General features: G+C 39.0%; 1 protein-coding gene across 18 annotated transcripts in view; it reads right to left on the bottom strand.

The window, feature by feature from the left end:
* The window catches only part of Cadps2 (calcium dependent secretion activator 2), a 519,904-nt gene that overhangs the window by 202,254 nt on the left and 292,652 nt on the right, over positions 1–24,998 (bottom strand). For all 18 annotated transcript variants that reach the window (XM_040728765.1, XM_040728767.1, XM_040728757.1 and 15 more), the window contains exon 8: positions 22,305–22,444. In XM_040728765.1, coding sequence (XP_040584699.1) covers positions 22,305–22,444 — 140 coding nt within the window. The remainder of the gene's footprint in view (positions 1–22,304; positions 22,445–24,998) is intronic.

Genomic DNA, 24,998 nt, shown 5'->3' with positions numbered 1-24,998 from the left:
TATATGTTATGGTTGTTTAGCTTGGTGTTCTCATGGGACTCCTGACAGTGGCTGTGGGGTGTCTCTGACTCTTTTGTGTGTTCTTGAGACCCTTTCCTTCTACTGGTTTGCCTCATCCAGTCTTGACATCATAGTTTGTGCCTTGTTAGATCATGTTCAGTTGACATTTCTGGGAAGCCTGCTCTTTTATGAAGGGATCTGGGGGAGAGCAGAAGTGGGGGAGGCTGTGAGGGGAGGGCAAACTGTGGTAGGGCTGTTTTATATGATAGAAGAATAAAAACAAAAGATATATCAAAAATTAAAACACAAGGCCCATCTGGATCGTTTCCTGGGAAAAGTAATTGCTATGCAAGCATAAAATCCCGACTCTGAATCTGGGAACTCAATCAAATGTGAAAGAAGAAACACACTCAGTGAAATTGTCTTGTGACCTCCCATGTGACATGGCATGTGTGCCCCACTAACCACAGTACCTCCACACAAATAACAATGAAATTGCAAAAGGAGTTTAGTTTCTGGAAATAAGTGATGATAGATTTAATTTTGAATATCAACAAGTGAGCCCAGGATGGTCAAGTAACTTTCTGTAACATTATCTAGTGTTGGGAGTCCTAGGAGGCACAGGGTCACCCAGCCAGGGACAGTAATAAACCTGCACTGCTATGGTATTACACCACCCTTCTAGACGTTTTTATTTTTGTCTCAACACAATTTATTATTCATGTATGCAATACAAACGCAACTAACTGTTTCTTCCAGATATGTTAGTAAGCTGATGGCTAAATTCTTGAGGGAATAACACATATTTGTTTCTAACTCAGGGTAAATTTTGAAAATGTCTATGCTACATCTGTAACAATCTTACTTAAAGCCAATCAAAAGCTAAACATATGACAGTTTGTGTCTCTTAGAAGAAACGGGCACATCCTGCCCATTGAGAATGGAGTTACCTTTGGCTGTGATAACTTTATCCATATACTTTGAAGTTTTCTCACCCTCAACATCCCCTCTGCTTTACTGAGGCTGTCTGATAGATTTCAGAGTTTTGTTTGTTTCATGTACTCTCAATTTTTTTCCCCAGGGAGCTCTTCTACATTTGTCTTCATTGTTTATATCAAGGAACATATCTGATCACTCAGCTTTGACCATCTTTCTGTCCTTAGCTTTTCGCATTTCTTACATATGTCACATGTTTGTTTAACTTAATAGGCAGTGATAAACTATGTGGTCTCAAAATAAATATCCAGAGCATATATTCAGTGTTTGCTTAGTCCACCAGAAGCTACCACTGTCTAGACCTGAGACAGCGCACTGATAACTGCAATTCCATCACAGAAAGTGTTTAGGGATCTGTAACCACAGATTTTGGGTGCCCAAAGAAACATGAAATGGAGACTATCAACACATTTTTATATTATCTCTTTAGTTTGAAAGTAGATAAAAATAAACCAATTACCCATCAATAATTTGCATCTACTACTGTTTGTGAACAGAGTGATACTATAAGGGGCAAAATTCCCGACTTCAGGAGACAGTATGAAAACTGTCTCAGACAGAATCCCAGATAACACATCAAAGTATGACACCATGGCATTAGAGGAAACCACAGAAGAGGGGAGGTCATTTGTACCTGCTTTCCACATCTATGAACTTAGCCATGGAATAATTATCTGAACTCCTACTGGAGAATATCATAAAACTTTAACACAGAGATACACATCCTATACCTGGAGTGAACAGATCTCCTTATCTCCCAAGACACAGATGAATTTGAACAGAGAAACTTTGTGAAGTCTCCCTGACAGTTTATTATTACTAGATCATAATTTTTTACCCTCCACTTTCACCATTGTGTGACTTTCAATAAAAAAATACTTTACCCTTTGTTTCTCTGGATCCTACCTTCAACAGCTCTATAAATATAAGATATCAACAAGTGAAAATTTAAGTATGAATGAAAATAATATATTGCAAAAGTCCAAAAAGGGAAGGACAAAAGTATGTCACTAGAGGAAATGGGTATTGGTAAATATTGAAAACCTATAGCACTATATTATAAAAGTAAGCATTCACATTTCCCCATGCTTAGCCTTTTTCCTCCTAGGAACACACTTAAAGCAGCTATACACAAATGTATCTGGAAACATGCACAGAATGTTAATGGCATTATCTGTGACAGATAAATCCTGAAAATGTTCTAAAGACCTTTTTGGTGAAATGAACAAATTACAATATACATGCATATTATAAGAAAGGTGATATACATTTTGAATGTATTAATCACTGTGGCATATGCCATACGCCAAGAATAATGGCTAAAAGAAATCTGATGAACAAAAAGAATGGAAAAATGTTAGGCTTTCATATATATGTCAGCCAAAACTTCAGTGATTTGAAAAAAAAAATCATGCAATCTTTCTTACAAGTCTGCAGTTGACTGAGCAGTTCTACAGATCTGGGCTTGGCAGGACCCCATTATGGACTATGGTCGGCTACAGCCTATGTCACTGACTCTGTTTATTTGGTCTGGGCTCCATCATATGTCTGAGATGTTGGCAGGGGCAACCAGGATGAGAACTCCCTGTACGTTGTCACAGTGAAGAAGAGAACTCAGAGCAGCAGAAATATAAAAGTCAGATTTGATATTCATGCAAGGGTCACAATAAAACATATGCTGAAGACCAATATCAGAGGGGATTACTCTGATGGGGAGCAGGTAGCACACATGGGGGGGGATTATTTGGCTCACTATGCAATCAACACACCATTTAAAAGAGAAACAACTTTGTGCATTCACTGTCATCTTTGGTATAGCCCAGAGCAGCGATGGTTGACTCAACCAGACATGGGAGATACAGAAGGTCCCAACAGCTACAAAAAGATAGGATAGCTATTTTTTTGGTGCCTATGGATATGCAGAAACAGAAATGAGGTAGAAAAGACTGGCTTCCAGAGTCAAGGATAGCATCTAGGGTAGGGAGTTTCTGTCCCATGTCTGAGTTCAAATTTTGTACTATAACGAAGAATAAGAGACTTTTGGAGGTACAAGGAGGGCCAGAGCCTTAAATTGCTAGACTGTAAAATAGACCCAGCAGCTCTCTCAGAACCAGAGGGAGGGAGGTAGGAAATACATTCCAGTTAGCTGAGACCCTACCCAAAAGGAAGATTAGATTAACTGTAAAGAAACAAACCATCTTGCTTGGCATTTATGTGCTAATGCAAGAAAATAGGTTACCTGGCATTAGACTAACCTGGTTAAGTGAGAGGGAGAAACATCACTGAGTAAATAAAACATCTTAGGATATACAAGCTGACCATTTTGGCTAATGTTAATAGTTTTGACTAAAAGAAAATCCTAGCCCGGCGTTGATGGTGCACACCTTTAATCCCAGCACTCGGGAGGAAAAGGCAGGCGGATCTCTGTGAGTTCGAGGCCAGCCTGGTCTACAGAGCCAGTTTCAGGACAGCCTCCAAAACAATACAGAGAAACCCTGTCTCTAAAAACCAAAAAAAAAAAAAAAAAAAAAAAGGAAAAGAAAAGAAAATCCTTTCACTACAAACAGAAAAGCAAAAGGTAGAACATTCAAAAGTTCATGACAGTAGGACCCACATACCAATAAACAGACCTGAGCTTAATACAAATGGCATCCTCTTGTCATTTTTATAATGTATTATGGGTAATAAATTAGACCAAACTGCATTAGACTATTTGTCAGACTTTAAGGTTAGTATCCTTAGTACTCCACACAATGCATTATGATATCTCAAAGAAGCAGGACTTGCAAGTAGGCAGCTTATTTCCATTAGTTTTAAAGTATAGCTAATCTAGAGCTACCAAGTTCACTCTTGGTAGCCTTTGTGTTTTGGGTGGGATCTATCATTCTTTAAAGAACAAGAGCACTGGGTGGAATACGCAGAGGTCCTGATTTCACAGCACAGGGAGAAATGGTCTTCTCTTCCTTCACAGTGCATACAAATTATGTTAATTGTGTTGCCTGTCTCTGTTCTGCTCTGCCAGTCAAATGCTGAATGGCTATGCTTTCCACCAGAGGTCTCTAAGGATTGCAGTCTGTTAAAAGTGAACAGACATCCAAATCTTTGAAATAGTCAAAGCAAAACTGTAGCTGTCTTTATCTTTAAGACTACCTAGGCAGATGATTCCTTGGCTGTTGATACCAGTGATAGATTCGAGTTTAGAAGATAACCTTTGCAGCTTTTCATGAATCATCGGATGAAAAGGAAAAGGAAGAGGGGAGGAGGAGGAGGAGACCATCACCTTCTATCTGGACCTGGGTGAGCCAATGCAGTGTAAAGAAAGTTTTAAAAGTTTAGGTATGTTATATAAAAAAGGTAAAAGCACTAAAAAGACATTTGCTTTTCAAAAAGTGGTAAATTGATTGCTTTTAAAACAAACTGAGCATTTGTACTTCCAATTAACTGAAGCACTGATTAATACAATGCTTACCAATGTCACACCCTTAAGGATATAAACAAGCTTAGGATAATTGTTATGTGCTATCCATCTATATCTATCTATCTGTCTGCCAGTCCATCTATCTATCTATCTATCTATCTATCTATCTATCTATCTATCTATCTATCTATCTATCTATCTCCTATTGTGTATGGTGATCCTGGATGTCCTCCACAGTAGTGCTCAACTTTGTTTTTGGAGATAGGGTCTCTTATTTAATATGGGGCTTATCAAGTTGCCTATGATAACTGGAGAAGGGACTCCAAGCATCTTTCTCTTCCTAGTGCTAGGATACCAGGTGCATAATAGCTAGCCTGCCTGCCTTTTAAATGTAAATGTTTGGGATCTGAACTTAACTCTTCATGCTTCTACAGCATTGAGCCATCTTCCCAGCTCCCAGAAATTTAAAATTTTATTTAATTATATATGTGTAATTTTTATTTTTAAATGTCCTATATGTACATTTAGTACTACACTAGACAGTTTTATTTTTTGCTTCAACAATTCAGTATGGTTTAATTTATTGATTTATGTTTATGTGCTTCATTTTGTCTACATGTGATGGGGGGATGTCCTTCTGTATAAATGTTTCTCTTATTGGTTGATAAATAAAACACTGTTTGGCTAATAGAGGCAGGAAGATAGGTGGGATTAGGAGATGAGGAGAATTCTGGAAAAGTAGGCAGAGAGGTGCCAAGGAGAGATGCCATGTAGAGACCAGGAAGACAGGATGTACCAGTTTTCTGGTAAGATAAGGGCATGTAGAAATACATAGATTAGTAGTCATGGTTTAATAATTAAGACATACCTAGGCAATAAGCCCTAGCCATCAGCCAACAGTTTAATAAATAATGTAAGTCTTTGTGTGTTTATTTGGGGCTGAAAGATGACTGTGGGACCAGGCAGGACAGGAAACTCCAACAACATGCATGTATGGTTGTATGAGGGTGTTGGATTCCTTGGAACAGGAGTTATAGAGAGTTGTGCGCTGCCATATGGGAGCTGGGAATTTATTATCTTTTCCTTGCGTGTGTGTGCATACATGCATGTGTGCTTGTGCATGTTGGGAGGGAGTGAGGGTATATATATGCTGGCCAGAGGAGAACTATATGAAGTTGGTTTTGAGGACTATAAGTTTCTAGACTTGCAGAAGCACCTTTATCCACTGAGCCATCTCACTGGCCCCCTAGAGATTTTAATACTTAGGAAACATTTGCTGTCTCTATTCATGCCATCAACTCTGGTGTCAGATGACACTAAGACTGAAGTGATTTTTCTTTTTAAATAAATTCACTTCTCTAACATTCCCCGTCTTATTCACTTACAACACAATTTTCAGGTGTTTCAAATATAATCTACAGGAAGATGTGGACACATCATACTCTATCACAAGTTTCCAATTCAGCTAAACCGGAGTTACTATCACTAGAGAAGAGTAGAAAGTATCCCCTATGATCCTTATGGCTGTAAGCTATTGTTTACAGAGACAGTGGCAGAGCCAAATATACAACGGTGATTACTTCTAAAAACAAATGCTTTTTAATATGCTTGCTATTTCAGACTTACCCTGGGTTTCTAATAAGTTCTCCTGACATCCACTTTCTTCCCTTTCAACCTCTGTCAAATCTTCCTTTTTTAAAAAATGTTATGACAATGACTTTTATTTGAGTGTAGTAGGTATTCAATGTGTATGAAACTAGAGGTCAACTTTCTGTGCCATTCTTTAGAAACCACCCACCTTTTTTTTGGTCTTAAAGATATTGTTTATCAGTTCTTATATTTATACAGTAGTTTTTAGTTGTTTTCACCACCAATATCCTCCATCCCTGTTCTGCTGAAACACTTCTCCCCAGTAAGTCCCTATCTTTTTTTTTCATATCTTTGTATGTGTGAGCACAAGCGCAGTAGTGGTACAACTGTTACGGGGGAAAACACTTCCTTTCGGATAGGATTTGAGGTCCACTCCAAAGAGGGAAGTCACGCCTTGTAACATAAACCTCCTCAAGAGCTTATGGCTGGTGAGATCAGTGGCCCTAAAAGGAAGCCTATTATTCAGCTAAAGAGATATGCTGCCAAATTGCCTTAAAGTACCCATGTTTACATTTACAAAGATGTATTCTTTCTAATCTATTTTCTTCCCCCTTTGATAGAAATAAGGGCAGGTACAGAATGTGTAGATTCATTTCTTTCCCCTCTTGTCTTTGCTGTGGTCATGCTTCTTCTGTCTCCTAGTGTATATAACTACTTCCTCATGGGTCCTGCCAAAGCTCATATTCTCTACAATCCCTGCAAGCCCTGAGGCTGACCAACCTTCTCTGGTGCCTCCTGCATTCATCCACTCCTTGTGAAGATCCGGGATTCCTCTGTCTCTGGCTGGCAGTTATGGTGCGACTCAATTTATTAGTTTACCTCTTTCTTGTGGCTTGTTTCGGGGGAAGTATTTTCATGAAGCATTTTTTTAAGTCTATATAAGTACAGAGAACAAACTTGACAGAAAAGCCTGAAATAAAGTATGACTATTTCATGAATTTGAGGGTCATAGTAGTAGAAAGTAAGCAAAAGACTTTTATTGACCTCATGAAAATAATATGGAAAAAATCTCAGTGCTAGAATATCTCTGTTTCTGCCTTGAATAACTGATGAGCAATTGTTGTACATTATTTTTTTTGCAAATCAAAATATTAAATTAGTATATATTCTAGCCCATAGGAAATGTTGCTAAAACTTTATAGTTGAAGACTATATTCCAGGAATGACCCAGATATAAATGTTGCAAGATAGTAGATGTTATAAACTTAGTATTTTTATCAGAGGTTGGCAAGAAGTTTTAAACATACTTAATAATTAAGTATTGGCCGGGCGTTGGTGGTGCACGCCTTTAATCACAGTGCTCTGGAGGCAGAGGCAGGTGGATCTCTGTGAGTTCGACGCCATCCTGGTCTACAAAGCGAGTTCCAGGACAGCCTCCAAGACAATCAGAGAAACCCTGTATCGAAAAACCAAAAGAAAAAAAAAAGTAAGTATTGTAGAAAAATACTGCCTTAGAGTTGGAAAAAAATATGTAGTCTTATAACATATTATTTAGATGTATAGGAATATAAAATATATGGAATAAAGAATTGTCCCATCATTCTTCTGTAGCAAAATTATCTTTAGAGAAATAACAAAAATTATATTGTGGTGGTACCTATCAGATAGCACTAAAATTTGGAGTTTATATCTGAACAGCCAATCTATCTTTTTAGTTTGAACATAAAAGCAGTATGAAAATAATTTCTGTAATGTCTTCTTTCTTTAGCAGAGAAAAGCAATTCATGTGTTAATTAGCTTTCTTCTCTTTTTGTGGGGGAATTTTCAAGACAGGGGTTCTCTGTAGCTTTTGAGCCTATCCTGGAACTCACTTTGTAGACGAGGCTAGCATTGAACTCACAGAAATACAACTGTCTCTGCCTTCCAAGTGCTGGGATTAAAGTAGTATGCCACCACCATCTGGCTGTGAATGAGCTTTCCATCATTGTAACAAAATACCTGATCTGATCAACTTAAAGGAACAGAGGCATATTTTAGTTCATGGCTTAAGTCCATAGTTACCTGGCTGCATGGTTTTTGGTCATATGATAGACAGAATGCCATTATTGGGAGTGCATGGTACATCAAATCTGATCACCTCTAGGAAGTCAGGAAGCAAAGAGAGCAGGAGAGCAAGAATGCAGCTGAGGACAAGACAGACCCTAGGGAACAAATCTCCAGAGACTACTTCTCCTAAGTCAGCCCTATTCCTACAGATTCTAGCATGGGCCATTCTAATGAGCCCAACAGCATATTAATATTTTGATGAAAACAGAGCCCCCACTATCCAAGCACTGCTCCAAAGCCTCACTTGTGACTCCTGCTACATTGGCACAAAGACTTTACTGTACCAGCCTTTGGGGGAACATTCAAAAATGAAGCCAGAACAGCTTACCCAACATCTGTTAACTGCTAGGCAATGATCTGAAGGCTGTATTTAATAAGCCCAGCTGCAGGACAGGGTTCCTACCCTCTGGAAATAACATATGGAGAATAGTTCGGAGTCAGTAGCAAATCATGCCATGGAGGACACATCCTCCATGAATAAGAGCCTAGGACTTTAACAGCAGACAATGACACAAGCTTTGAGAAAACCAACAAAGCCAGTTCAAGGAGAGCAGGCTGGGAGAAAGGGGACACACAGTAGTGGGGAGGCAACAGGGCAGGCCTCTGTAGACATGGTTTCTTTAGGGACCTCATGGAAGACAGGGCAAATAAATAAGGGTCAGCACTGTGGCACCAGCGATGGCAAAGGGCTTTGGAGATCTAATCACAGCAGCATTAGTCGCTCCCAATGACTATTTTCATTAAATATTTACATTATAAAATTAGAATATTCAATTACATGAATGTCTTGGGTGCCATGGTAACAACAAAATGAAAGCCAGTTAGCCATTAAGTATTGAGTAAGCTGTTCTGGCTTATGGACGCCTTCTTAAATGAAGAACTTTATAAAACTACAGGATAAAAATAAAAAAAAATATTGGAGATGAAGTTAAAAATTAACATACCATGCATGAAAAGTTAGTGAGGATCATACAACTGGATATATTTTAAAATTGTAAAAATTCCTATTTAGAGCTAATAGTGTAATTGTAAAAATGGCTGAGAATTTAAATGTTCGTATCACAAAAATTATATGGAAATTAAAACATATGTGAATTACCATGACAGTCAGTTAATAGTGTATGTACATTTTAAAATTGTATTTGATTAACACAAAAATTTTGTTCATTTAAATGAATGAGCGAGTGAATGTAGGTAGGATTTTAAAAGAGTGGGGTGGGGCAGGTTGGGGGGAAAATAAATTTCCTATTTGGAAGGTGCGTGAAGATGAGTTAGCAAAACCAGGATGTTGTTTAAAAGATTTAAAAAAAGAAAGAAAGAGGGTATGACTAGAGATCTGGTAGCTGGTACCCCAGGCCTTCCAGATTACAGCCATCATGCTCAAGAGGGATTAAGGGAGAAAGGGGTCAGAGACGGAAGGGGGTGTGTGTGTATGGGGGGGTGTGGGGCTGTGGGGGATGTGGGGGCATGTGTGTACTGGGGGTCTGTGGGAGTGTGGGGGATGTGGGGGTGGGACTTACCAAATGGCTCTGTTCCATTTCACACGTTAAAATTTAATGTTTCCCCCTTTCTTTTGCTTGTATATATAAGCTCCGTATCCAGGGTGTAGCAACAGTTGCGGTATTCGGCTCGCCCCGCACGTCCCTAGCGCATTTCATACTTTACTGCTTGTCCTTCATGAGGCCACTTCTCTCACCATTTCATTTTTGCTTTTGAGAAAGCTGAGTTCGGAGAGGTTTATAAATTTTCCAGGGTCCCTAGGCTAATTGTAAGATCATGTTCCTGGGCCCCCAAACCCTCTTAAACATTAAATGTCTAGATACTCTAGGCTTACATCCAAGAATATACTCAAAAAGACTTCTCGGATTTTTAATAAACTGCTTTAAAGACTTTGATTAAAAGAAAAAATAATTTTTTAGCTTGATAACTATATTCTTTCACTACATCACAGAAATACTGTGGACATATCACAGAAAATCTACAAAGGCAAGAAGAGAAAATTTCACTAAATTTTGTTTGATTTTTCTGTTATGCTCAGTGTAATTATCTTGCTAAACTTCATAAGTATCTATTCTTAATGCCAAGAGTATAGTCAATTGCATAGCATGTGTTTTCAAAGTAAATCTTTTATAATAAAAACCTTTCATAGCCTTATGGAAGTTAATCTTCAAGCTTCCCATCTTTATCTTACAAAGACTCAAATTCCCAAACTGCTCCTCTTTTCCCAAGGTACCTCACTGACTCACTTCGCCAGAGTCCTCTGAATCCCCTGTATATTCCACAGCTATGGGATAAGTGGAGCATGTGCTTATAAGGGACAAAGAAAGGACCTCCTGCATCATAAATCTCTGGGCCCAAGAAGTCTTTCAACTTTTCTAGTCCACTGTCGACATCTGAAAACAATGAAACTAAAGCCAAGAACTGATGTACAAGCTTACCCAAGTTAGTGACAGAATCGATATATGAACCCCAAGTGTCTTGGATCTGAACCTAGTTTGGACTCTACCTAAGTATAATTATATTGTCATCCTTCTGCCTGACAAAATACAAATCTTTAAAGTCTAACGGCTTTCTACCTCTCCCACAATGTTTTGGCATTAAACACAAGACTTTTATTTTATTGACAATTATTAATACTTCCAAAATTCCAGATACCATGTCGCTGTACACCACAATTTTTTTTTATAATAAGACTTCAATTTAGAAAATGAAAGCAGTTGGGTATGGTGGCACACACCTTTAATTTGAGCACTCCACAGAGGCAGGCAGATCTCTGTGAGTTTAAGGCCAGCCTTGCCTACAAAGTGAGTTTCAGGACAGCCAGAGCTACCCAGGGAAACACTGTCTCCAAAACCAAAAACCAAACAAACAAAAATGAAAGCAATTTCACTATAAATCTGCTCATTAGCTGCTTATAAAATTTAATGCATAGCATTCCTAAATAAAGTCACTTAAAAAATATCACATTAAAGTGACCTGTAACAATATATAAGTGCCTTGTTCCAGACACACTGTGGCCTATGGGCTGAAGATGGATGCCCCAATGTTACAGAGGAACTTTGGGTGACTGTCTAGGTGGCAAGATGTCTCTGTCATTTCTAGTGTTTATATATTATCCTTCTGCGGTCTTTGACAGAGTTGAAGATAGATAGTTATAATTATAGTTTTCCTTAGTTATGATAAAAGATAAGCTACATATAGAACTTTGGACTCACAAGGATGGGATGGATGATATTTTCTTTAAATCTTGCTAAAATATTGTAACTATGTTCTTACTTGATAACTGCTCTGTTATATACAATTTGACTATGTTAAAGTTAAGACCTTTCTTTTTGTTTAGACAGAATAGAGGAGATGTGGGGAAGTCCTGTGTATATGTCAATAAAGCACTGCTGGCCAATAGGAGTATAGATAGGTGGGACTAGGAGTCCAGGAGGACTCTGGGAAGGAGAAACACAGAGAGTCGAGATGTAATGCCATGGGGTAGGAAGCCCGGAAATTTCTCCTGTAAGAGACATACTTAGATTAACAATTATGGGGTAATTACTTAAGTTAGAGCTAGCCAGTAAAATACAAGCAAGGTCAACAGCTTCATAATTAATATAGCCTCCTGTGTGTTTATTTGGGACTGATGCGGCTCTAGAACCAGGCTGGCAGGAAGGCTTCTCTCAAAGAAAAAGGCTTCTCTTACAGTTCCTTATAAAAGAAATTAAAGAAAAACTATGAGATCATATTCTAATTTAATTTTCTTTCCCGAGAAGCAGCTAATATGTCCATATATCTATAAAAAGGGTGTCTGAGAAGTGGATACTTATTTGATGCATAAAACAGAATGTAATATATGTCAAGGTGTTCTTCTGCTGAGAAAGAACCTTAAATAAAATACTGAAAAGATGAACTTTGGGTCTAAGAGTAAACACTTTGTTAGGAGAAACCAGGAGAGCCCAAAAGACTAAAACATTTGGCTCAATGATTGCCTAAGTGACCACTGGAAGGTTTCTACCATTACCACATATTTGTTACTAAGTCCTAAAAAGTGAAAATACAGTCCTTAATGATTTTGTATGTAGAAGATGCTATGAATATGAAGGTATATGGAAAAAGAAATTGGCCTTTGGCATACCCCCTTTATCATACTAAATGTGATGGCACACACGTCTCTTATAGGACTACATATGGACAAGGAAGTTAATCTATGCTTGAAATCCTAGCAAAAACTTGGCTGGAAGTTCCAGAGGTATAGCAAGCAGTAAGATATGCATGGGTCAGAATAATCCAGACTAAGATATTTGACCTGGGAAGGCAAATAGAGCTGTAAAATTTAGGTGAAGGTAAGGCAAATATAGTTATGCTATAAAGAGACTTATAGAAAAATCTGTACTACAAGTAGGTTTATAACAAGAAATCAATTTCCTCTGGCAAATAACAGACAGAAGACTAATGCCTTCTGAAAGGTCTGGACCCACTAAGCAAACATAGACATCTTGCTGCTGTCTGCTAACCAGGTGAAGGTCTTATATCGAAGTCAGAAACAGGTAACACAACTTTACCAGAGGGCATCCATTTCATTGTGAGCAAATGTGATGCTGGCATGTTAAATGTGAACTGAGAGTGTGATGTCCTGGTCTGAGGGCCTAACTGCTCTTCCTCGGGGCAAGCATGGGGTGCTGGGCAGGCTGGAGTCCTGGTAGACATGAGGTTGGAACAGGAAAGGCTTTTCTCCTGCTTTTCTGTTGGAAGCTGAGCTATGGCTAGAAATAAGCACAGTGTCAGGTACAGATTCATGATGTAAATGAAAGTGAACAATACTGTTTGTGACAATTTCAAAATATTACAAACTGTCTATATATTCAACAAATACATAAGAAATCAATTATGATCTAAACAGAGAGAAACTCTAGAACATATGGCTGAGATTTTAAAGAAAAGAACCTGAAAACCAGTAAAACACTGTACATAAACCAGGATAGTATTTTTGAGTTTCCAGTTAATACTGCTGCTTAGCCACTAGGCTATGCTAAAGTACCATCCATTTGTTCCAGAACACTCAGCTTCTCCAGCAATGTACAAAATCAAGGAAGCCAGAGTGAATGTTAATCATTGAAAATCTAGCTGATAATTCATTCAATGGTTTGTCTTAGAGTAATTTCTAGAGCCTAGAAAATAGTTCCAAAGAATAAATGAATGCAGCATTTTTCTAATAATTTTTGTGGTAATATCCAATGTGGTTTTAAAGGAATGGTGTCACAATTAGGCTTATTTTCTGCAAATTAAAACATGTATTTTCATTTGCAAATAGTCTTGTTTTAAAAAGACAATAATGTTTAGTTATAGAGTGTTTAGCCATTAGAAGCAGTATCTTTGGATTAGATATATTTTATTTTATAAAACACCCACATAGTTTTAATACAACATTTGAAAACCAAACACCACTTACTATTTATAACTTTCCCCGAAAAAGTCTATGGAGTATGCAAATCTCATTTTCATTTCCAGTATTCATATTTATATATACCCTTGACTGCATATCGTAGGGAGATTCAAACAAGACTAAAAATTTTACAATATAGTTAGGAATACACATACAATATAGAGTAAACACTGCTGACAATATCTAACTAGGATGCTAGAGAGATGGTTAGGTGAGCAAACTTCTTGTGATGGTGGACTTGTAACCATAATGTCAGGGGAGGGTGTAGACATCCCCAGAGTTCAATGGCCAGCTTGTCTAGGTTCAGTGAGAGACCTTGTCTTAAAAATACATAAAGTGGAATGCAGAGAAAAATACTCTTGACTTGACTTCTGGCCTCCACATGTACATGCACAGGCATGTGCACTTATGTAAATGAACACAAACCCACTCTAATTGGGGTTAATCCGTGGCCCTTCTAAAGGGGATAAATGAAACAGAACGCATGTTGAGTCCTCAGAGAAAAGCAGAATAGGTTCACAGGATCAACACATCAGAATCAATGTCAAAATATGACATGCTCTGGGAAAGGAAGTCTAAAATTCTCCAGTTACCGTTTCATTCACTCAACTAACATCAGCAAGTGTGCCGTATTTTGAAGATGAGTTAATTTCTCTATTAAGGTTGGCTTATATTTTAGTTGTATTATTCATTACTCATCTGTTATTTGTTTTAGGATATATTATTGATAGAACATAATTCAGTCCCACACAAATGCTGTGTGTCTGATAGAAGCTGGGAGGTAAAGGGTTAGGTTCCCAATTTCTTTTTCAAATGTAATTGAGTGGACTAAAATCCATTTAGAAAGGACCTCAGAAGATAATGACTATAGTTAAGGTTTGGGCGAAATCAGATTTTCATGTATATAGCTAGATGCAGGGCAGATATTTGGAATATTTAAATCTTTAGCAAACAGACACTGAAGAGCCGTAATGGATGTCTGTTGGGATTAAAGATGTGTGCTACACTGCCTGGCTGGTACACAGTTCTTACCTGTGGTATATGAACAGCCTAAATATTTTCATTTCTAGAATTCAACAGTTTTGCATGCTATGAACTACAGAGATATCTGAGTGTCCAGAAATGACCCTAGTACCTCCTCACTAATGGGAGGCACCAATTCCCATGACCAGGGCATCTTGCTTCCTTTGGTGATTCCTTGGGCTTTATGAATTAAACTGATAGACTATGATATTATCCTCTTTATTCTCCCATCAATTCCAGCTTGGGGAAGAAGCTAAGTACATAACCATTATATAAATCTTGATTTAGTCAAATAAATGTAATAAAATGCAAATTCTCATTTGATACAAAGGAAAGATAACACTAATCCTTACATCCCTTGTAAAGCAGTTAGACAGATCCACCTGCTTTGACTAAATCTATGCTGCAAGTTGTTAGGTCAGAGCAGGAGTTTCTTCCCACCGGTGTTCAGGGCTGCAGAATTTACTCATGTCTTACTTCATGTTGAAGCTTTGTTCCTGGCACAATCTGGGGCCTCCTGGACTATCCAATCTCCTCCTGGCCACTCATTTCTTATTATAGCATCCATGAAGAGACAGAGATACAGAGCAAAAAATAGAGACATGTCCTAGCTCCTGGAAAATGCAGTATATTTTATGTCTTACTTGAAACTCTGCTAATGTCGAAGTCTCAAAGCTCTTCCAGTAAACTGCGGTGAACTTGTCACCACTAGGGAAAGCCCCCTCGGAATGCCCGTCTTTTGCGAATGCTTGTCACATGACAGGAATGCCCTTCTTTCCCACTGGCCACATACTGAATTTTCCTTGACTTCAGACATCAGTGGTAGTGTGTGACTTTAACTAACTAGCCCCAGCTAAAATTGGGTATGATTTCCATCATGTTCCTGTTCCTTACTTAATGCATTTACCACTTACTACTACAATTATTTATATACAAGCCAAAGTTCCTTATTGATTTTCAAACAGGCTTTCAATTGTGTCTTCGGGATGGAAGAGGAGGAATCTGGCACAAACTGACAGGCAGGTGGGCAAATGAAAAGCCTCTAGGTAGTAGTGAATTCCAGGATCTTTATCTGTATTGAGTGGAATCACAGCTAGAATTTCCTTTACATTAGCAGATTAAAGATACCACATTGTAGCCTCCTGAATTCCAGTTTCCTTTCTAAGAGACATACACAGGTGGATAAATGCTGACCCAACACCCAACTTTGTTTTCCTTGAAGTAACCAACAAGTCCTACCTATCTTTTGAAGCAGAAATTAGTTTCTCCTTTCTATTGGAGATTAGGTTTAAATGTCCCAACCCTCTTAGAGGATGCAGTTTTTATACTGCTAAATCTGTTGTTAAACTTAAGTTAGCCACTTCAGCAATTCTTTCTCTTCACATTTGGGAACATGAGGGATCAAGGTCAGGGGAGAATGGAGGAAGGGAATACTGGGAGAGACAACTGGAATTGGGGACATCTTGGAGACAAGCTAGAAACCTAATGCAATGGAAGCTCCCAGGAATCTATGAGGGTGAGCCTAGCTAAGACTCCTAGCAATGGGGGATACAGAACCTGAACTGGTCATGTCCTGTAACCAGGCAAGACTTCCAGTGGAGGGATTTGAATACCAACCCAGCTATAAAACCTTCAACCTACTATTTGTACTGTCTACAACACATGCTGGGGGTAAATGTGGCACAGAAATTGTGGGAGTGGCCAACCAATGACTGGTCCAGCTTCAGACCCATCCCATTAGAGGAGTCTACTGCTGCTAACTGCCTAGAAGGCCAGGACCCAGAGGCAGGATAACCCAGAAAGAGACAGAGAGAGAAAGAGAGACAGACAGAGAGAGAGAGAGAGAGAACAGCAGAGAGAGGGAGAGAGAGAGAGAGAGAGAGAGAGAGAGAGAGAGAGAGAGAGAGAGAGAGAGAGAGAGAGAGAGAGAACAACAGAGACAGACAGAGATTCCTAATGATATTCTATTATATTCATAGACTGGTACCTAGCCCAGTTGTCAACAGAGAGGCTCCATCCAGCAACTAAAGAAAAATAATGCAGAAACCCACAGCCAAATATTAGGTGGAACTTGGGGAATTTTGCAGAAGAGGGAGAGGAAGGATTATAGGAGTCAGAGGGGTCAAGCACACCATAAGAAAACTCACAGAATCAACTAACCTGGGCTCATAGGGGGTAACAGAGACTGAATCAACAACCACAAAGCCTGCACGAGACTGACCTAAGCCCATGTGACAGTTGTGTAACATGGTGTTTGTTGGGGAAGTCCTGTTATTTGTCAATAAAGTACTGTTGAGCCTATAGAAAACCTAGATAGGAGGGACTAGGAGTCGAGGAGGATTCTGGGAAGGGGAAACACAAGAGAGTCAACATGTAACGCCATTGGGGGTAGGAAGCCTGGAACTATTCTCCGGTAAGAGACATACTTAGATTAACAATTATGGGGTAATTACTTAAGGCAGAGCTAGCCAGTAAGAGACAAGCAAGGCCAACAGCTTCATAATTAATATAGCCTCCTGTGTATTTATTTGGGACTGATGTGGATCTGGAACCAGGCTGGCGCGGCAGAGCCCAGGCGACTGGCAGGGGATAAACCAAAGCGGCTAGCAAAAGAAAAAGCTTCTCTTAACAAAATGGTGTCAGGAGTGGGATCATGAATTTCCACACAAAATAACAAAAGCTTTAAAGGAATTTTAGAAACAGAAGAACGGAGAGAAGCACAGATTTTTGGTAGCAGCATTTTTCTTATGTGTGCTCTGTTTTGCTATCGACAAGCCGAGATTCACGTGGCGCGCTTACCGGAGTCTTCCTGACTCAGCAAAAAAAAAACAGCGAGGTTGTTTTAAGAGACTCTGCTACCGATTGAAAGGGGTGTATGTACAGCTGGAAGTGGCAGCTTTTGCTGGAGGTCAGCATGGACTGAGGTGGTAAGCTGGAATCACGCTTACGCCCACGGCAGTTTAAAACAGCCATGGTTTTACAGATAAGACACGTGGCCAGAAAAACATAAAGATTTACAGTAAAATCAGACTTGGATAAAGAAAAACCTCTAAAGGTTTACAGTGTGTTTAAAAATATATGTGAGACTGAGAGAGAAACTGAAACGACAAAGTGGTAAATAAATACAAAAGCCGGCGTTGTGGTGGCGCACGCCGGTAGGATTGCTCCAGAGGCAGAGGCAGGCAGGTTTCCAAAGAGAAACCCTGTCTCAGAGAAAAATAAATAAAAGTGAAAGAAATAAAGTAATAATAGATAAATAAATAAGCCACGTAAAGATGGAAAATACACAGAGAGTCTGGATACTGTACGCTATTGTGTTTTTCAGTTTTTTGCTTGCTCAGGAAGGAACTGCTGCTAAAGTACACTTGATTATAAATGCTGCTGAATTAATCCAACTTCTATCTTTTAAAAATGCCTTGACTTCAAAATTTAAGTGTAAGGATATGTTACTTGGAAAAGGAGTTTTTATTTATGTTTCTACAGAAAATGAAAAGCTAAGGATTCCTTCCAGGCTTTTGTGGTTTGACGAACCAAGACCCCCGGAAGCAGTGGACCAGGTGTTCCAACAATCGAAACAGCGAAGATGATGCAGTCTTACAGACCCCGAAAATATGGACTTATACAGGTTTCTGAGTTTTGTCATGATCTCCATGGTATAAACAGCGCCCCCTTCCAGCAGGAAGCAGTTTGGAATGAGCGACGTCCCAATTCCCATCTTGTTTATAAATCTTTGTTTTCATTTAAATGGGATTGTTTATAATTGGCTAATGATCACAGCCAATCTCCTTTTAATGGTAAAAAAGGGGAATTATGGTATGGGCATTGTTTTTAATTTATTGATACAAATTCAATGTCAATTTTGTGATGCTTATATTTCTCCTCTTGATTAAGTATTGTGCTTATACTGATCTTTTAAAATGTAATGCATAATTGAATACAGACTATAGATAGTTACTTATAATAGTCAGAATTTATAGTTAGGTACAGACTATAGATAGTTACTTATAATAGTCAGAATTTATAGTTAGGTTAGTTAGGTTTTCTAGATATACAGAAATATATTTGAGATGGACAGTCTTCAAACCTCTCAAAGACCTTCAGAACATGGCATTTAAAATGGTTTAGGGTTTTTCTTGACAATGAGAAATGTCTGCTCCTGGAAGCACCAATTACGTCTGAGAGGAAGATGGGCATCGAAGAAACTTGTTATGGAGTTTGCTTTCAACATGGCAAGATTAGCCATTTGGGCAAGAAACTGCTCTTGCCTAGACTGTTTGACTATTGTTGTATAATCTGGGCATGCAGGGCCCATAGGGATGTGACTGCTGAACTCAGTCTTACAGGGTTCCTGCTGCATGAAAGAGTCTACGGGACTTTCTGCAGGACACAGAAAAATGACTGACAGACTGCTGATGCAGATGGACAGTTTGAAATTTCCTGCTTTGCTGAGAAGTGTTCCAGATACATTGTGGCCTATGGGCTGAAGATGGATGCCCCAACGTTACAGAGGAACTTCGGGTGACTGTCCAGGCAGTAAGATATCTCTGTCAATCCTAGTGTTTATATATTATCCTTCTGTGGTCTTTGATAGAGTTGAAGACAGATAGCTATAATTATAGTTTACCTTAGTTATGATAAGAGATAAGCTACATATAGGACTTTGGATTCACAAGAAAGAGGTAGATGATATTTTCTTTAAATCTTGCTAAAATATTGTAACTATGTTCTTATTTGATAACTGTTCTGTTATATACAATTTGACTATGTTAAAATTAAGACCTTTCTTTTGTTTAAACAGAAAAGAGGAGATGTTGGGGAAGTCCTGTTATTTGTCAATAAAGTACTGTTGAGCCTATAGAAAACCTAGATAGGAGGGACTAGGAGTCGAGGAGGATTCTGGGAATGGGAAACACAAGAGAGTCAACATGTAACGCCATTGGGGGTAGGAAGCTTGGAACTATTCTCCAGTAAGAGACATACTTAGATTAACAATTATGGGGTAATTACTTAAGGCAGAGCTAGCCAGTAAGAGACAAGCAAGGCCAACAGCTTCATAATTAATATAGCCTCCTGTGTATTTATTTGGGACTGATGTGGATCTGGAACCAGGCTGGCGCGGCAGAGCCCAGGCGACTGGCAGGGGATAAACCAAAGCGGCTAGCAAAAGAAAAAGCTTCTCTTAACAGGTGTTCTTGTGGGACTCCTAAGAGTGGGAGTAGGGACTGTCTCTGACTCTGTTGCCTGCTTCTGGGACCCCTTTTCTCATACTGGGCCACCTTGCCAAGTCTTACTGCAACTTGATCTGCCATGCTTGGTATACATGGGAAGCCCGCCCTTTTCTGGAGAGAAATGGAGTTGGAATGGATGGGGGATGGGCAGAGGGGAGGTGGGGGGAGGGGCTGAGAGGAGAGGAGTACAGGGAGAGATTTTACATATCCATAGTGATAACCACTCCCCATGTGGGTGTGTTTACAGATACATAGAACATTTGGGGGATAAATAGAGCAAGGGGGAGGAGACTCTTGCTCTTTGGGTTTCTGTTTGGACCTGGAGAGCAGAGTGGGGACCTTTGGTTCTCGCCTTTGTTGGCTTTTCAAGTAAGTGATTTCTCTTTCAATAAAATATCATAGTCATCCTTATTTTGTGTAGTTTAATATTTCTGCATTAGAGGAAGGATGTAAAAAAGTACAATAAAAATGGTTGCATTCTTTCTAAACAAATAGTATTTGAATGCTAGAATTTGTCTTAAAGTGTTAACCTAAGAACAATATAAATCTTTACAAATTCATTTTATTTAAGAGTTCAGAGCCCTGCATAGTGGCACCGGTGTTTAATCCCAACTCTTGGGAGGCAGAGACAGGCAGAGCTCTGTGAATTTAAGGCCAGCGTAGGGTACATAGTGAGTTCTAGGACAGCCAAAGCTACATAGTGAGGCTCTGTCTTGACAACAAAAAGAGTTCCGATTTGGTTCTGAACTGGCTCCTCACCAGTTACTGGAGTAGAAGAATATTTGCAGTGATGACAGTTGTGTGAGACCTCGGCAATCCCCAGATGAGCAGCTCTTTACCACCCGGGTTTCCATCAGCAGTCTCCTCCAGGGTGCATTTAGTTTTCACTCCTAATAGTGGGTAAACACTCACATCCCTCCCACCAAAATGCTCACAGCCTTCTGGGTTACATCTGATCCACTCTTTAGCTTTCAAATATTCTATGACAGTTTAACTATTTCTAGAGACCTGAGCACCAGATGTGAGCCCACTATTCCCTTAGACACCACTATACCTGGATTGTCTGTTTTCTAATTTTTCTATACGTCTGTGTAGCTCCTATGTTGTGACAGGGCAAGACAGTACAGAGATTCCTCCATCTTGTATTCTCGATAAGGCCATTTCATGTTTAACTAGAATTTGATCTCCTTGATGGAGAATCATATGGAAAATTACCCAATTCTATTCTAGGACCCGAGGGCCAAGATGCCTCAGCTAATTTATCTTAACATGCCTGATTGTGCAGACCTCCCGCTTCAGTGGCAGATGAGGCTTTTGCCTTTAGAAGTGTAGAGGCAAAAAAGGTCTTGTCCCATCTATTCCTCAGAGGGGGTAAGGCCATCTTTGGAGAGTCAACAAAGTCTAGCATACCAAAATTGAGGGAGAACTGAGGTACCCCCCATATAAAGGCTGAGCAAGGTATCCCACCATAGGGAACGAGCTCCAAAAAGTCAGTTCATGCACCTAGGATAGGTCCTCTCCCCCGTCCCCCCCAACACACAGATCAAGCCACATAACTGTCACCCATGCAGGTTCCCCAACTGTCAGTCCAGAGTTCATAAGCAATTTTCCCCATCATGGTCTTGACCCCTTCCCTCTTTGATTAATGATCCCTCTTCTCTCTCTTCAACTGAACTGCAGGAGCTCAGCCCAGTCCTTAGTTGTGGTCATTGCATCTGCTTCGATTAGTTACTGGATGTAGTAAAACCAACTCTTCTGAATGATGTCACTTGTGCTTTACAACAATCTAACTGACCTCTTTGTTATCTTAGGGCCAGGCTAATCCTGTCACCCACAGGTGTTATGTTTGTCCCAGTCAAGCCCCCTAGACCCTAAATCTTGAGCACTATCTCTGAGTTGACAGTACCCACTCTTGAGAAAGAAGTCAGACATACTTTGTAAAGAATCTCAATGTAAACATGTCTGAAACTGTGTACTTGGGACTGAGTTAATTGTTATCTGAGTACCTTTTCCCCAAATTGTGCTGTGCTTAAATATGACTAAAGGAAAATGATCTGGGTCAGACTCTAGAAGTCCTGGTCTAGTGCAGGTTAAAGTAAAATCAGGCTGAGCAGAGTTTCATCCTTTGTGGATCATTTTCTCTTGCCTGCTGTAAAGCCTGCAGGGGAAGGACCGCATAAAAGCATGTTCATGGCTATACTTCAGTCCTGGGTAGTCTCCGACAGCTGGAATAAAGACTTTCAGATATCTACCCACTGTCTGAGTGGTCATCTCTGGTGGACTCCCCACAACAATGTGATATTAATGCAATCAATAAAAAATACTGTTTGGTGCTAACACAGTTACATTAACTGAATGTATCTATCTACAGAGATGCTATGAGATTTGCAATATAAATAATTTATTTATGTCAGTTTGTTGAGAAAATTCCATGATAATGTCTGATAGACTAGTTTCCCCCACAGACAGACATAAGTGACACATTGATTCCAGGGAAGAACGTTTTACTCACCCACTATGCTTCATGTGTGGTGGTTTATCCATGCGCACTGCCAATTTGATCTTTAAGTCAGAGTCCTGACTGTTCTTGGGAACTATCATTCGATGTAATTCCGCTGACTTGGAGCTATTAGAAGTTGGGTATAATACCACCTGTAAGCAACAACAACACCAAAAAGAAAATCTCTGAGTACATGATACAGGGTGCCTAGGAATTGGAACTAAAAGTTTCTGTAAGCATTTGCCTATTGGAAAAGAAGGTGTCAACACCCAAGTATGTCTGATAGACCACTGTATGGATTTTCCATACATATTATTTGTTTTTGACAAGTATGTGCTTTCCTATTATCACATAATGAGTTTCTTTCTCTGTCACTTCATAATGAGTTACTAGCACAATAGGTGACATTTGTGCTGACAGCTGAAAAATGCTTAATGGACACCTATAATTTCAACACTATTCCAAACAACTCAGGGCACAGAAGTTCAGGGAAAAAATCTTTGAAATTACAGAAGCAAACACCAAAAAAGGAAAACCAATTATTGAAGCTGTGCAGATATGTCTTGTATTTTAATGTCTTCCTTATAAAATTGTATTAAAGAAAATCAACTCAATGACAGGTGGAAAAGAATGCTCATAACATGTTTTCAGTTCTAGATCAATACCAAAGACTATCTTCCTGACTGCTTCTTGTCAGAATTATCAAGATGACATTATAATTGAAGCAACATCCTATTTTAGTCCAAATATCAAATTAACTGGTGATTATTTCATATTGCCTCACTTTGCCAAGCCAACTTAGGAAAGAGATGCCTGCTCCTCTGATGTTCCCTGCCATTTCCGTGAAATCACTGTTTCCCCTTCACAGAATTTTGACTTCTTCAAAATGGAACCTTATCCAAGCTTTAGTAGTTATGCTACAATAGAGGGACTATAGTCTGAAAGACAAAACCGGATGCAAGGTACGGCACACCAAGAGTCATCTGTACCCCTAAGTCATCAAGAAATGTCCATGAACCCGACACTTATATATGAAGTGAAGAATCATAAACATGGTCAGATATATGAAGATATTTTCAAAGCAAGACCAAAAGGTGTCTTGCACTCTCCAAAGATACTTTTTATCCTACATGTAAATGGATGTATTGAGGAAAAATCTGTGACTAAGGCTTTCCTTTTCTCTAGCAAACACAGCATAGCCATAAAATGTCTCAAACCATTATCACCTTGCAATTTTGCAATGATACACACTATGCTGAGTCTTTGCTCAAGGCTATCCTAAAGGCCCTGTTAAGTTCAGGGTATCTACAGACTCTGATGTATAAATGACATTCAAGGAGAAGCTAAATGGCATTCTAGATGTTTTCCGAAGGATGAACACAATGTAGAAATTCATTCATTTGGACTGTTTGAAGTCAGTGAGATACTAAACAGTTCATTTCTTAAATAGCAGTAGAGTTAAAAAATGTGGGTAACTTTTGGTTCAAATCAGTAGACAACGAAATATTATCAACTAAAAGGAGATTAAAAACTCAAAGACTAAAACAAAGCATCATTGTAATATCCCTAGCATGTGTGGAAAACGTTTCCTATGTTCCTTCTCTTCTTTTCTTAAAACACTAATTTGGTACAAGCTACCTATAAACCTTATTAATTCTTCCTTCTGTGTTTATTGAAAAGTATCCCAATTTAAATTTGTCCATAAAGGAAGTAAATACTGTAAGAATTTGTGAGTTTTTTATACTCTAAAAGTTCCATACATTATAAACCAAGGTCTCAAAATAACTGCTTACAGTGAAACCAGAGATTAGAGATCAACCACAAATTAAGTACGACCATTTCAGGCACATTTTTGTTGTTGTTTTGTTTTTTCACTGGGCACTTGCAACTGAAGCCAGCAGGAAGATTACTGCTCAGCTTGATCTTCACCGAGTAACGTTGGTCCCACTTGTGAGGACACAGAGATGTGTAAGAATGTGGGTGGCTTAGCCACATCAGGAAGCCTTTGATCCTCAGAAATCCCAGCACCATTAACATCACTTTCCCCTACTGCTGTTCTGCCCCTACATCAGGCAGTCAGCTACTGATTTTGTTAATGCTGTGACATATTTGTCGCCATCAGTTTGACTTTTTTGTTCTGTCATTAAAAAAATAAAAGGAATTTGCTTGTGTTGCATCCCCTCCCGGTTCTGTTTGTTAACCAAGCTATGCTTTCCTTATTGACTTGCCTTAGCTCTTTTGTCAAAAAATAAATTGTCCAGAGGGCTGGTGGTGTAGTTCAGTAGTAGAGTCCCTGTAAAGCATGGGGAAAGCCTGGGATTTCATTCCCAGCTCCACACAAAAAAAATAATAATTATGACAAAAATAAACACAGCTGAGTATGTTGGCTCATGCCTGTAACACCAGTATTTACAAGGCAGAAGCAGAAGAATCATGTACAAGCTGGAGGTCAGTCAGGACTACATAATGAATTTCAGGCCAGACATATCTACACAGCAAGGCTTTTTCTCAAAAACAAAAAACAATACAAACAAAACTAAAACCACATAAATGACAATAAATAAAAGAAGCTCATTCTGAACTCACGGTTCTGTTATCAATCCACATTCCTTTCCTTTAGGGGTGCCTACCCTTTTAATTTCAAAGCCCAGACATGGTTTTTGTTTTTCTGGAGCAATGGTCAGGTAAAGGAATAAAGACTGTGAT

Source organism: Mesocricetus auratus, unplaced genomic scaffold (genome assembly GCF_017639785.1).
Source record: "Mesocricetus auratus isolate SY011 unplaced genomic scaffold, BCM_Maur_2.0 Super-Scaffold_100019, whole genome shotgun sequence".
Lineage (NCBI taxonomy): Eukaryota > Metazoa > Chordata > Mammalia > Rodentia > Cricetidae > Mesocricetus > Mesocricetus auratus.
The sequence above is the reverse complement of the archived record's forward strand: the minus strand, read 5'-3'. Positions and strand labels throughout refer to the sequence as shown.